Source organism: Barbus barbus (genome assembly GCF_936440315.1).
Source record: "Barbus barbus genome assembly, chromosome: 35".
Lineage (NCBI taxonomy): Eukaryota > Metazoa > Chordata > Actinopteri > Cypriniformes > Cyprinidae > Barbus > Barbus barbus.
This window is the reverse complement of record NC_136763.1, coordinates 22,922,704-22,938,809: the sequence shown is the minus strand read 5'-3', so window position 1 is coordinate 22,938,809 and position 16,106 is coordinate 22,922,704. Positions and strand designations below refer to the sequence as shown.

General features: G+C 37.6%; 1 protein-coding gene across 3 annotated transcripts in view; it reads right to left on the bottom strand.

Annotated features, from left to right (window-relative positions):
• Positions 1-16,106, bottom strand: part of LOC306854701 (copine-5) — a 188,124-nt gene that overhangs the window by 116,395 nt on the left and 55,623 nt on the right. For all 3 annotated transcript variants that reach the window (XM_079392910.1, XM_079392909.1, XM_079392911.1), the window contains exon 6: positions 15,735-15,811. In XM_079392910.1, coding sequence (XP_079249036.1) covers positions 15,735-15,811 — 77 coding nt within the window. The remainder of the gene's footprint in view (positions 1-15,734; positions 15,812-16,106) is intronic.

The window sequence follows — 16,106 nt, the reverse complement described above, 5'->3', positions numbered from 1 at the left end:
TCCATCCCGAGCTCGGAGCCCTCCCTCCTGACAGCACGCCAAATATGCTTACTAATTGCTCAATATGTTAGTGCGAACTCGTGAACTGAATTGAGAGTTTGTAATTACACGTAGAGCCCATCAAGGATCTCTCAGTGTAAAGATCAGGAGCAAAAGAAATGGGGTCCAAATAAAATACCATCTCTTTCCTGGAGATAAAAATACTCTCCTTATCAAACCCAAGCGACAGGCTGTAAAGGGCTGTTTGGAAAGGCAGCGAGGTGAACTTATTATGCTGATGTTTTCATACACATCTGCATACTAGAGATACACAAAAACAAACCTCAAAGGACCAGCCACTATTTAGGTGAGGTTCTGAAATAGGTGGTCGCCATACCAAGGACGAGGTGTGTGACTGTGAGATGTGGTGTGTGATTTCTCCTGTGGATGTCTCAAAGTTGGTGTGATTCTGGGAGACATGACAAATCTTGAATATCACCTATTACACTCGCATCTATCATGATCTGGAGCAAACCAATAGCTTGTTTGGCGATGCATGCTTCTAAAAGACAATCAACACAAGTGCAGGTTATGCATTCTGATCAAACAAAGGAAGATATGGGCTTGATGTTGACACACAAACCAGACAAAAGATCATTCAAAGTCTTCAGTTCCTCCGGCTTTCGTATAAGCAGCCTGGAAAATGCAGAGCAGAAATGAAGGAGGCTCATACGGATATTACCACGGCCTCATGAAACCCAAATCAGACGGCTAATTTCAGAAAAAGATTTCCATCACTGAATTCTTGCACAGCACGCCTGGACTGTTTTGGTTCAGTTAATTATTGAGAAATATCTTTTAGAAATGGCTGCTAAAATAGTCTGGAAATACTGCTTTATGATGGGCTGGGATTTTACAAGAAACAACACAATGACTGATATCATAAGGAAGCATGGTCAGAAACTGTTTGGTATAGAAATTGTGCATATGGCACTGTATACACAAACATTTTATATACATAATGGGCCCTTTAAAGAGGCAATCAGTCCCTGTTGACACTTTCTGTAACTCACATAAAAAAAGGAATTGAATATGCATGTACATTAATGCACTTACAATGGAAGTCTAGCAGCCAGCCAACCCAAAAGTTTTAAACGCATTTTGAAGAAAACTGAGGGTCGAAGAGTCTGAATTTGTTTCTTTGGTAATCACCAGCAGGTCACAGATGGAATTTGTCCACAGATCCTCTTCCTCATATTTAAATAAAATATAAATCTGGTCCTGTGGTGCATTTACATAGTTTGGGATTTTGGTGAATAGCTAAACACAAAGCTGAATACAAAGTGATCTTAGGGCAAAAGCCTGCATTTTCAATGAGCAGAGAAAAGGTGTAAAGGGAATTCACTAATTTCTGAGACCAGCAGGAAATGAGGAATTGTATTCAACAAAAAGAAGATGGGCACTCACAACTCACTGCAGCAATAATTCAGCTCGCTTTGTATTCAGCGCTGTTTATCTAATTTGATATTCCAATGAGAAACAAAAAGCCAAAACTCTTATCCCACCGCAGTGCACTAATTTGAACTTGGTGTGTGTAACAGGTTGGAGCTTGAACTAAGAAAACTTCAGGTCAGGAAATTGTAATTGCTCTCATTTAACTGCATCCTATTACTTAGCCTGCACAACTGTCTTTGAATTTCAATTACTGTCGTTTTGTATTTGTGCCTAATTTCAGGTCATTATTAGCCACATAATGGCTATGAAACTATCTTGATTATGTTAGACAACATCTGGTTCTTAAATCAAGTTCTGCTTGTAATGAAAAGGGAGTTCTTGTGATATTTATCTATTTATTTTTTTATATTTATTTATTTATTAGTTATAGCAGTGAAACATTTTACGACTGAACAATTTTATAAGCTGCATCTTGAGACAGTTTTGGTCATGAAATGGATTTCAAGGTACAGTTTTATTTCCTGTGTTGTTGTATTTCCTGTTGAAACAGGAAGTTAGGTTGGAGCATATAGTCAATAGTCTATGATGCAGCCGAGCATTAAGACAAACAACAACATAAAAAATAAAAAAACACTTTTTCTGGCTTGTATCACTAATGTTTCAAAATCAGTAATTTTAAACAGCTGATGTTTGCGAAATGAATGTATGCATGAATGAGAACAAATAAACAAACCATGATTTGCTGCCTGCTATTGATACTAATGACATTCTCATTCAGAGCATGTTTTATGACAAATGGTAGAATTTTTGTACAATACAATGCTCTCTAGAATGCATACAAGATCAGTTGTGATTACATTTTTTTGTCAGTTTATTCAGAGAACTGCACATTTTAAATGTTTCTCTGCTGTATCTGCATATATAGCATACATATGTCTGCAAGATGTCTGTTAAAGATCTCTTGATCTGGAAAGCATCTGCTGTCTACAAACGTCTGACAGACGTCTTTCAGATGTCAGTTTTACAAACATTCTAAATCATAAACATCTTAAAGACATCTAATAGACATCTGTTTGACATCTGATAGGAGACATCCTATAGACGTATTGCAGGTGAGCAAACACTCTAAACAATACCTGAATACGTCTTGCAGATGTAAATACATACGTGAAATAGACGTCTCCGAGATGTATGTGTGCTATCAGGGATAACATGGTGAAACTGCAGAACATTGGTTATGTTAGAAACAAAGTAGCAACTACATCAAGTTAAAACTCCCATTTCTCCCTACAACTTCTTTTTATTTATAAGTTTACCAATGGTACTCAGTCACTTACACTATTTTTAAAAGTTTGGGGTCGGTAAGATTTTTAAGCCTCTTATGTTCACCAAGGCTGCATTTATTTGTTCCAAAAATACAGTAATATTGTGTGATTTAAAATAACTGTTTTCTGTTTTAATAACTTTTTTTTTTCCCCACTACATTTAATGAATCGTTGGCTGACCAAATACAAGGGCACAAGGTTTGGCTAGTTAGCATGGACCCGTTGACCCTGTCATAGATACACAATCTGGCTGAAAAAAGCATCTTTCTCAACTGACTGCCATTCAAAAGTAGCTGTTTATTCTGAAAAAATAAAACTTTTTTTTAAGCAACATATAAATCCTGAGTAAATATGCATTTGCTGCACGGCTGCCATTTAGATAAATAGGAAAGCCAGCGGAAAGCTTTCTCCTTAAAACAGGTGAAATTCTAATTTTATCTCTAAATACAATCCAGTCTCATAAGGCACGATCCTCTTTGTCTCTGTACTTGTTCAGAACTGGCTCTTTCTTATTGCTTAGTACCTTCTAGACCGTTATTCATCTGCCATTCAAGCACACACACTTGATCTGTAGCGTATTTTGCACTGAATATGCTCAGTGTTTTCCTCTGCTTTTTTCTCTCACGTCCCTCTTTCATCATCAAAACCCAACCTGCGACTCATAATTAATGTGAGGTCCAATTTCCTGAAGATTAAAGGCAAAACAATTAAAAGCAGCGGAGAAAGGAGGTGGAAATTGAGGAAGAATTGCAGATAGAAGCTTTTGTTTGCTTGTTTGGAGAACAGCACTGAGGTGGTTTTGAAATGTATTATGTTGCCCAAAGAGCCATGATTGACCACGAGAAATGAGAACGAATAAAAGGCCAGAGGAGGAATGAGAGACGGTTTTTGGTTGGAAAAATGTCAGTTTACTTTTGTTACCTCTCCAAAATATGTGAAAATGTTTGACTGGCACTCTTAATCCACATTTTAAGTCTTCACACCTCTGTAATGATCTGCTCGGTTTGCTTTAGAGGGACCTGGGATCATTTGGAACATTAACAAAATTCTAGTGAACCACTCTAAAACCCCACAAGTGTCCAACCTTTTGACACATGGAAAAGCAGCACTTTTTTTCATTTATTTACTTCTGTGTATCTGTGAAATTAATCAATTTATTTAGTGTATTTCGTTATTTTCATATTAATGCAATATAATATAATAATAAAACAATTAAAATTATTGTTTAATAGTTATATTTTAGTACAGAATTAGCATGCTATGTTTTTGTCATTACATGCATATTTCATTTAAATTAAAGTTCGTCTGAGAGTTAAGTTTCTTTTTAGTACATTATATATATATATATTGTGGCGGGAGGAGTAAACGACAGACACAGTGGGGGTGGCGTCAGGCCTCGGAGAGGTTTTTATTAAACAAAATAATCAAATAACGTGTCCAAAAGGGGGTAAAAGTGTCCAAAATAAACAGGTGTCCTCGTCGTGCAGTGGGGTTCATGACGGAGGGCAGTGTTCGGAAAGGAAGGGTCCAGTTAAGGGGCGGAGTCCTGTGGCCGCACACGCTCCCCTCTCGGGGCCGGGGCGCGAGTGGCGGCGGCTTCTTATCAGCGGCTTCGTCCATCTTCTGTCCGCAGCACTTCCGGGGGATTCGACGGCCCGGCATCCTGGCATCTCACGTGTGTGGTGGTCCATCTGCTCTCGACGCTCCCTTCCTGGACCCACGAGGACACCAGCGTGCATGCACGGGGAAGAGACCGGTCTCCTGAGGAGAGGCGCGCTCGGCATTTAAACAGCAGTGGTGATGAGGCTCCATGAGATCACATGCCGCCAGCCCTAGCTGTTTCAGCGCCCCTCCTCTCTCACGCACGCACTCCCGTCGGGAGCCTGGTGAAGGGTAGCGAATATGGGACGGGGTTGTGATGATAATAAGGGCTCAGGCAGCCGACTCGTCACAATATATATATACTTACTTAGACTTAGTTCCTCCCATGCTATGTAGCATATCGGGCAGCAATCATTCTCCATCAGCTTCGGTCTTAAAATGGCATCCCATGCCATGCCATGTTAAGCGTCTTCAGATCTTGTAAGAACGTTCTTCACCAGGTGTTCCGGGATGTCCTCGTGGTCATTTGGTGCCAAGGGGTACCCATCGCATGGCCGTCTTGGGGATCCTGTTGTTCTCCATATGGAGGATGTAGCCGGCCAGTCGGAGTCTTCTACAGGCGACGATGTTATGAAGTTTGCACACGCCACTCCTTCAAAGTACCTTTTCATTGGTGATGTGATCATAAAATTGGATCTTCAGAATTCGGCGTAGGCACCTCTGCTGGAAGACTTCGAGCCTGTTGTTAATGCTTCCTGATGCCTTCCAGGTCTCACTGGCATAGATGGCTGTGGGGACCACGATTGCGGAGAATAGGCGAAGCTTGATCTTCAATGAGATGGACGGCGAGGACCAGATCTGGTTCATGCTCCAAAAAACAGCTGCTGCCTTCCCGATGCGGCACTTGACATCCACCTCAGTGTCGCCGTTCTGGGAGATCCCACTCCCCAAGTAGGTGAACTTCTCTATTTCCTCCAATTGCTGTGTCCCGACTGTGACTCCCCATGTCTGGGCCGTGTTGCTCACGTGCATGATCTTGGACTTCTCGGTGCTGATCCTGAGGCCAACTTTGCCTACTTCTCCTTCCAGTGTGGCCGTGGCATGATGCAGCTTTGGTTCATTTTCTTTTGAGCAGGGCGATGTCATCGGTGAAATCCAGGTCGTCGAGACGATCGAGTTTTGACCAGTGGATGCCAGTCCCAACGCGTGCTCCAGCTCGCCACATTACGTAGTCAAGGGCGACGAGGAAAAGGAGAGGGGACAGGATGCATCCTTGCCTGACCCCAGTTGCAATCTCAAAGAAGTCTGTGGGGCCATTCCCGGTCTTGACGCAGCAATTCGAGCATAGGTACAGTCCCTTGAAGATGGTGACAAAGGCCTCCGGTACCCCGTACAAGCACAAGATCGGCCAAAGGGACTCGCGCTGGATGCTATCGAAGGCTTTCTTGAAGTCTACGAAGTTGATGGCTAACAGATTCCGGTATTCGACGCACTACTCGATGATGTTACGGAGGACGAAGATTTTTTCTATAAGACCTTCCTATTTAAATATAAATAATACAAAATTTTACTTTTATAATTTTATGAATATTTGTATACATTATTTCTATATATATACACAAACCACATATTTGAATGAATATATTCATATTAAATTACAGTTTGTATAGAAATGTATTCATAATTTTAATATATTATAAAAATATTTAATATAAATCTAGATTTGATATATTTAGGTAAATTTTAATGATAATAATAACAACATCTTCAGGCAACATGTAATGAATTAATGCACCAACAATGTATTATCAATATCAACATAATGCACTATATTAGCTCATATACCATACAGTAACATATTAAGACCAAAAACCATATGGCTACAACAAGTCACAATATTTGATGTGTCATTCATTAACAGCCGGATCACAAATGATGTGGGTCGAGTTACATGCAGAAGTTTACATCACACTGATGTTTGAACAAATCCCTGATTCAAGCACGAGCAGTTGTAATAGCAATCTTAGAGGTAAAGAGAAAATGTGCATGTGTTCATGGAGTGTCTTGTGGACAGAAGGTTGGCTCTTGTAATAGACTGCATAAATGTGCTTTAGGAGCGCGTATTAAGCCATTGAAAACAGATTGGTGTCTTGTCTGGAACTCTCCCCCCCCCTGAGACTCAGACATATGTGTGGTGACAGCGCTGGGTCCATGATGCTGGGAAATGAACACAGACACCTCACATACCTTCACTTTTGCTGTCTCTCCATTTAATTATACACTGACATTTACATCCACTGCAACATATAATAGACCTCATTATGGCAGGGGGTCGTCTAGCACTTAAAGTTAGCTTCCTGCCATCTGCAGATGGTGCTCATGCAAGGAGAGTTAAAGTACACTAATTGAAATACTTGCGGGATTTTCAACAGCCCACTGCTGGGCAGAGCTTGTATCAAATATTCCAAGAATATATCACTGAAAAGTTGTGGCGCTTTCCATAAATAGAGTTTTTTTAATTTTTTAAAAGTCTGATTTATGTACTTTTTCAACAAAGCCTCTGAAAGAGAAAGTTCTTGTTTGTCAGCCTCAGGGTCAAACTAAATATTACTAAACTAGTAGATCTAATGGGACATTTCATGTAATGTGTGTTTTGTATTTGTGTGCATGACACTGTGCACCTTCTTGTGATGAACTTTAATTCATCATGTGGTTTTCTCTTTACTACCGTTCTCTTTAACACCAAGGCTGGTGCATTAGTGCAGTCACACTTTGACTATGCTGCAGTTTTTTGGTATAGCTGTGTTTCAAAGAAATTAAGAAATAAATTGCAGACTGCTCAAAATAAGTTGTGTAGGGTTATTTTGAAAAGGACATCAAACTGATGTTTAAGATATTAAAGAAAATGGTTCCAAAGTATCTGTTAGAATATTATGTATTTGTAAAAGAGGTTCACTGTCATTCTACAAGGGCAAGTAATAATGATATACAGGTCCTTTTCCAAAAATTAGCATATTGTGATAAAGTTCATTATTTTCTGTAATGTACTGATAAACATTAGACTTTCATATATTTTAGATTCATTACAACACAACTGAAGTAGTTCAAGCCTTTTATTGTTTTAATATTGATGATTTTGGCATACAGCTCATGAAAACCCAAAATTCCTATCTCAAAAAATTAGCATATCATGAAAAGGTTCTCTAAACGAGCTATTAACCTAATCATCTGAATCAACTAATTAACTCTAAACACCTGCAAAAGATTCCTGAGGCTTTTAAAAACTCCCAGCCTGGTTCATTACTCAAAACCGCAATCATGGGTAAGACTGCCGACCTGACTGCTGTCCAGAAGGCCATCATTGACACCCTCAAGCAAGAGGGTAAGACACAGAAAGACATTTCTGAATGAATAGGCTGTTCCCAGAGTGCTGTATCAAGGCACCTCAGTGGGAAGTCTGTGGGAAGGAAAAAGTGTGTCAGAAAACGCAGCACAACGAGAAGAGGTGACCGGACCCTGAGGAAGATTGTGGAGAAGGACCGATTCCAGACCTTGGGGGACCTGCGGAAGCAGTGGACTGAGTCTGGAGTAGAAACATCCAGAGCCACCGTGTACAGGCGTGTGCAGGAAATGGGCTACAGGTGCCGCATTCCCCAGGTCAAGCCACTTTTGAACCAGAAACAGCGGCAGAAGCGCCTGACCTGGGCTACAGAGAAGCAGCACTGGACTGTTGCTCAGTGGTCCAAAGTACTTTTTTCGGATGAAAGCAAATTTTGCATGTCATTCGGAAATCAAGGTGCCAGAGTCTGGAGGAAGACTGGGGAGAGGGAAATGCCAAAATGCCTGAAGTCCAGTGTCAAGTACCAACAGTCAGTGATGCTGGTGTTGGTCCACTGTGTTTTATCAAGGGCAGGGTCAATGCAGCTAGCTATCAGGAGATTTTGGAGCACTTCATGCTTCCATCTGCCGAAAAGCTTTATGGAGATGAACATTTCATTTTTCAGCACGACCTGGCACCTGCTCACAGTGCCAAAACCACTGGTAAATGGTTTACTGACCATGGTATTACTGTGCTCAATTGGCCTGCCAACTCTCCTGACCTGAACCCCATAGAGAATCTGTGGGATATTGTGAAGAGAAAGTTGAGAGACGCAAGACCCAACACTCTGGATGAGCTTAAGGCCGCTATCGAAGCATCCTGGGCCTCCATAACACCTCAGCAGTGCCACAGGCAGATTGCCTCCATGCCACGCCGCATTGAAGCAGTCATTTCTGCAAAAGGATTCCCGACCAAGTATTGAGTGCATAACTGAACATAATTATTTGAAGGTTTACTTTTTTTTTTTTTTTTTTGTATTAAAAACACTTTTCTTTTATTGGTCGGATGAAATATGCTAATTTTTTGAGATAGGAATTTTGGGTTTTCATGAGCTGTATGCCAAAATCATCAATATTAAAACAATAAAAGGCTTGAACTACTTCAGTTGTGTTGTAATGAATCTAAAATATATGAAAGTCTAATGTTTATCAGTACATTACAGAAAATAATGAACTTTATCACAATATGCTAATTTTTTTAAAAGGACCTGTATATCCTTGTAGGTTTAAGAGTGAAATTGGGAAAAAAAAAATTATATACTAGCTCTGTTGCTTGGAATAAATTACCTGGGTGTATACAAGAGATACAAGTTGATAGTATTTTTAGAAGGGAATTTAAAAAATGGTTGTTTTATCATTGATGTTTTGAAGCTTGTGTGGTGAGTCTCTGAACTTGATGTAGATTGCACTCCATTTATGATTTGTTCGTCCATTTTTTAAATATGGAGGACCACAATGGAAATAAGCCGAAGGTTTTTTGTGTGTATTTTACCCTCAACAGTTTTGAAATGTGTATTAACTAGTATTTTTGGACTTTTTTGGTATTATATTTTAAATTTTGTCAAATAAAACAAACAAACAAACCTGATGTTAGTAATATAACATTATTACAGTGACTCCAATAAACCTTTTCTAAATTTAAGATAAATCTGTACATTTTTTAAACATTTTTTATTTTTTCCAAACCCTGTTACTGCATAAGGTCCTTCTAAACAACAACAACAACAACAAAGTTACATTCCTCTCACAAAATAACATTAGCATTTCTAAAGTATTGTGAACAAGTAAAAAAAATCGTATTCCATTAGTTAAAAAAAAAAAATCTACAAATTGTAGTGTTGACTAAATTCAAATTCATTTTAATTTTTTTTTTGTTATGTTTTTTTTCTGTAATATATAATCTTGTCAGTAACTTCAAAACTAGCTATATTTTTCATGCTAGGTTAGTGTTAGATCATTGTTTATATTAACACTTAAAAATATATACAGTGGTGTGAAAAAGTGTTGGCCCCCTTCCTGATTTTTTATTTTTTTGTATGTTTGTCACACTTTAATGTTTCAGATCATCAAACAAATTTAAATATTAATGAAAGATAACACAAGTAAACACAACATGCAGTTTTTAAATGAAGGGTTTTTTTTTTTATGAAGGGAAAACAAAATCCAAACCCACATGGTCCTGTGTGAAAAAGTGTTCAGAAACAAATGAGAAAGAAAGTAATTGAGATCTATCAGTCTGGAAAAGGTTAATTAGCCATTTCTAAAGCTTTGGGACTCCAGCGAACCACAGTGAGAGCCATTATCCACAAATGGCGAAAACACGGAACAGTGGTGAACCTTCCCAGGAGTGGCCGGCCGACCAAAATTACCCCAAGAGTGCAGCGACGACTCATCCAAGAAGTCACAAAAGACCCCACAACAACATCTAAAGAACTGCAGGCCTCACTTGCCTGAGTTAAGGTCAGTGTTCATGACTCCACCATAAGAAAGAGACCGGGCAAAAATGGCCGGCATGGCAGAGTTTCAAGACGAAAACCGCTGATGAGCAAAAAGAACATAAAGGCTAGTCTCAGTTTTGCCAGAAAACACCTTGATGATCCCCAAGACTTTTGGGAAAATACTCTGTGGACTGACGAGACAAAAGTTGAACTTTTTGGAAGGTGTGTGTCCCATCACATCTGGCGTAAAAGTAACACAGCATTTCAGAAAAAGAACATCATACCAGCAGTAAAATATGGTGGTGGTAGTGTGATGGTCTGGGGCTGTTTTGCTGCTTCAGGACCTGGAAGACATGCTGTGATTAAATGAACCATGAATCCAGCTGTCTACCAAAAAATCCTGAAGGACAATGTCCGGCCATCTGTTTGTGACCTCAAGCTGAAGCGAACTTGGGTTCTGCAGCAGGACAATGATCCAAAACACACCAGAAAATCCACCTCTGAATGGCTGAAGAAAAACAAAATGAAGACTTTGGAGTGGCCTAGTTAAAGTCCTGACCTGAATCCTATTGAGATGCTGTGGCATGACCTTAAAAAGGCGGTTCATGCTCAAACCCTCCAATGTGGCTGAATTACAACAATTCTGCCAAGATGAGTGGGCCAAAATTCCTCCACAGCGCTGTAACAGACTCATTGCAAGTTATCGCAAACGCTTGATTGCAGTTGTTGCTGCTAAGGGTGGCCCAACCAGTTATTAGGTTCAGGGGGCAAGCACTTTTTCACACAGGGCCATGTGGGTTTGGATTTTGTTTTCCCTTCATAATAAAAAAACTTAATCAAAAACTGCATGTTGTGTTTACTTGTGTTATCTTTGATTAATATTTACACTTGTTTGATGATCTGAAACATTAAAGTGTGACAAACATGCAAAAAAAAAAAAAAAAATCAGGAAGGGGGCCAACACTTTTTCCCACCACTGTATTTATGTAAATATAATTTTTAAATGTAAAAAATGACTATAAACAGTAAAAATCTTTGGTAACACTTTACAATAAGGTTCCATTTATTAACATTAGTTAACAACATTAGTAAACATGAACTAAGAATGAACAATACTTCTACAGAATTTATTAATCTTAGTTAATGTTAATTTCAGCATTTACTGATGCATTATTAAATTCACAAGTTGTGTTTGTTAACTGTGTGTTTTTTTATGTTGTTTTTAATATTTGTTCTATGCTTGTGAAGCACTTTGAGTTGCATTTTATGTATGAAAAGTGCTATGCAAATAAATTATTATTATTATTATTATTACATTATATATATAATCAGCAGTACATATATACATACAAGGAATCAATTCTTGAAATATATTTGATTTAGTTATGGTATGTTACAGTATGACACGTAACATAGCCTATATATGCTGAGTTTAAGTTCATTTTTGTGACAGGCTTAATTTGTTCACAGAAAGGAAAACTCAAATGGCAGAAAGCAACATCCTATTTGTTTTCTTGGTCACACTTTATATTAGGTGGCCTTAACTACATGTACTTACATCAGAAAATAAGTACAATGTACTTATTGTGGTCATATTGTATTTTAAAACACTTTTGCTGCTGTTGAGGTGGGATAGGGGTAAGGTTAAGGACAGGTTTGGTGGTATGGGTAGGTTTAAGGGTGGGTTAAGGTGTAAGGGATGGGTCAAAAGAGTAATTAGAAATGTAATTACAGAAATTAATTACAGATGTAATTACAAATAGGTATTTTTAAAAATATAAGTACAATGTAAAAACATGTATGTACACAATAAGTGCATTGTATCAAATGATTAATTTAAATGTAAGTACACAGTAGTTAAGGCCACCTAATATAAAGTGGGACCGTTTTCTTTATTTTATAAAAAGACAGTTTTGATTTCATTGTGAGTGTACACAAATAAAAGCAGGCTTTTATACAGTGATGCATTATTAAGACGATAAGTGTTTAAAGTTGATTCTGCTGGTATAAGGAAACAGTAGAAGTGATCGCGTCACACGCACACACACACCAATATACATCAGTTCCAGCATTGCTAACGTTGGTACTTTATCAAAATAAAATACAGTGAACCAAACATCAGTGCGCCCGCCTCTGTTACATCACAAATATGGAAATATTATGGAATATTTGGATTTTTGCCGAATGAGAGAGGTAGGATACACGAGCACAAACCTCCATTTCGCAAACAATTGAGTGCACAAGCATTTAAAGTATACACCTTTGTCAGTCTATGTGAGAGACGCGTGTTCAGAATCAGCACACGGTCACTGTTTAGTGGCCTTTGTTTTCAAGTGCGCAACTCGTGGCATTTGCTGTTCTTCTGCTGGCGGTTATCAAACAGCGTTGCATTACTTCTGGATTGGGGGTGTATTCGTTGTAAGGCCTCATGCACTGAACCGAGATGCCTGTACCGTGACGGTTCGGTACGAATACATGTACCATGCCACCCCTAATTAGTAGTAATTAAGCACATATGAATGCCTTATTCTACATGACCTTATTCTGCATCCCTAATCCTACCCAATACCTAAATTTAACTATCATACTAACTATTAATAAGCAGCAAATTAGGAATTTATTGAGGAAAAAGTTGTAGTTAAGTTGTAGTTAATAGTGAATAAGTGTTCTCTATTCTAAAGTGTCCCCAATTTTTTTTTTTTGCAAGACTTTGATTTGATTTGTTACTATGGAGGTTATGAGTATAGGTCAAAGTCAAAAACAGATTTGAGTATTTTCTACTCCAATGAAAAATGAACTGTTGATTTTAATAAGAGTAACAGAACACCAAATTAATCCCTATGAATGAAAAGTGGCATATGATCTCTGAAAATGTGTATGAATCTCTCTGTACCTGTATGAGAATCTCAGATCTTTAAACCCTTGGCACGTCCAGGGAAGGCTAGGCAGACATTAAACTTTCAGGTTTACTGATTTTAGATCTGTTTCATCAATGTCATGAAAGCCTCCTGTGGTCAGCATCTCTTTTAATGCCTGAAGCCGGATACAGGCTTACGCACGACAACAGCAGCACAGCAAAACTGAATTTCTCTTAGACGTGATAGAAACACACATGCTGACAGTGAATATCCTCACACAGCCTCAGAAGCGTACTGTGTTATCCCTTTCAGTTTATTAGACGGTCTACAAGCCTGAAGGAGGCAATTTAGTGTGTTTGCTGGACTTTAGGAATCCAGTTATTCCCTCGAGAAGAGTTTCCTTGAGTCAATCAATGGAAAACATGTTCACATTCTCCACACACACACACATACTTTGAGCTTTGAACAGGGTCCACTGACTCAGAGGCGCTCCGGGGAAATACATGCATTGTATGTTTCATGTTTGAAAGCCTTAAATCAAGAACGGGGTAATTGTCTGAACAATATTGTCATTTACATTAATGTAGAGCTCATGTAAACGCCTTTCCCAACTCACAAATGATTTCAATACTAAACAATCACATGAGTTAGTCTATTGTATTTTTTTCTGCTAATTCCTGCTCACTTTAAAAGTTGTATCTGCCTTGGGACTTTCTAAATACGTGATTCTGTTTTTGTAAGACATAACAAAGAACAAAGACTTATGGAGAAAAGGATAAAAATGCATGTCTCAACATTTTTACACCAAGGAAACTATCATCTGACAAGTTTACCCACAATACACAGTTATAGCTAATGAGGATCACTAGCTAAGCCTTGAAATCTGTTGATATCACACATCAGGGTACCTCTCTAATTAAAGAGTTTCTCTGCCAGAAATACTGCGCTCCACGATCAGACTCCATCTGGATGGACCTGCTCTACCAGGGCCAATGATGGGGAAATGAAAAGACTAACAATGCTTTTGAAAAAAATGGGCCACAGACGACTGCTTTTGTAAATGTGTTCTCTGTCAACACTGAAACAGCCAACAGAAACAAGCAGGGTACAAAATTAACACTCGCCAAGCGCCAAATGCGACTGAAAATTGGTTTTGTGTGTAAATAAAACAGAATAAACTTGCCAGTAACCTTATACATTATATATGCTTTAAATGGAAAGAACAAATTTAAAATGTAAGTTATCACAATGACCTGTGCTGGCTGTCATAAATGTATTTTAATATATAAAAATATTATATAAAAATAAAACATTTTATATAAATAATGTATTATATTACACTTTAATTGTACACTCAATTACACTTTATATAGTTATAAATAATATTAAACACTCTGCCATTCAAACATTTGGGCTCAGTAAGATATTTGCATGTTTTTCAAGTCTCTTGTGCCCATCAAACTTGCTTTTTTTAAAAATTAAAATAAATAATAGTATTAATAATAATAAAGTGATATTGTGAAATATTATTACTATTTTAAAATGTAATTTATTCCTGTGATCAAAGCTGTATTTTCAGCATCATTACTCCAGTCTTCAGTGACACATGATCCTTCAGAAATCAGAAATATGCTAATTTTCTGTTCAATAAATATTTCTACAGTTTCTATTTTGTGGAATATATTTTGGAAACCACAATACAATCTTAAAGTCAATTTATTGCATCCTTGCTGAATAAAAGTAGAAATATATATTTTTAAATAAAAATATTCTGTATTTGTATATATTTATATAATAACAGTATATAAAATATTTTCATAAATATATTATATAAAAAAAAAAATTATTTATTTATATAAAACATGTATTTGTTGTTTAATTTATTTAGTAGTATTATATACATTTATTATCATTAACAATAACAGCAAATTATGCATAATTACATGCGACTAACCCTAAACCAAACATTTTCCTAACCGCAACCCCTATAGTAAGTAAGTTATTGATAAAAAAAATAGTCTGTGGTTAAATGTGTAATTACACTGTAACAAGGGTAAATTAAGTGCAACCATATATATTTTTAATTAATTGATTAATAAAGGGTAACACTTTGTTACACGTGTCCTTGTTACACGTTACATGTACTTACTACTATAATAACAATAAATTATGCATAATTACATGCACGTAACCCTAAGCCAAACTCTAATCCTAACCCTAACCATCAAGTAAATACATGTAGTTAATTAATATTACTCAGTACTTACATGTATAATTACACTGTAACAAGAATATTTAAAATAAAGTGTAACCAAATAATGTTAAATAAGAAAAGAAAGGTAACACTTTAGTATAGGGACCAGTTCTTACTGTTAACTAGTTGCTTATTAGCATGCCTATTATTAACATATTGGCTGTTTATATACGTATAAAACCCATATTCTGCATGACCATATTACACATCCCTAATCATACCTAATACCTAAACGTAACAACTACCTTACTAGTTATTAATAATCAGCAAATTAGTAGTTTATTGAGGCAAAAGTCATAGTAAATGGTTTGTTAATGGTGAGAATTGGACCTTAAAATGTACCCGAAACTGGCAGGTGTGGCTAATACTTGACCCTGGAAACAAGCCAGCACAGTTCCAGTGAGCACACTTCTGAAAACACAGCTGTGATTTGAATTCTACTCACCCGAGAGGTTTCTCTAGTCGGCTGGCCGGCGACCCAACTATTTCGCCCAGTGTGCAGAACATCTGGCCAAGAAAGTCCTAGACGGAGCGGGCAGGATCAAGCAGAAGAGGCGGTAAGAGCTTATCAAATTCAACAAATACCAACGCTCTGCCCTCTTCTTATAGAAGTGAATTGAAAGGCAAAGACGTACGTATAGTTCAAGGGGCTTCTGGGAAGGAGCACGGCCATGTTTACAACAGAGCACAGCATGTAACAGAAAGCACAAGACACAAATACAATACCAGCCACACAGACAACAACATATACAATTAAGGGGATGATCAGACCAGAAAAGACAGTGAAGATTAGTAGATCTACATGATCGCTTTGCAT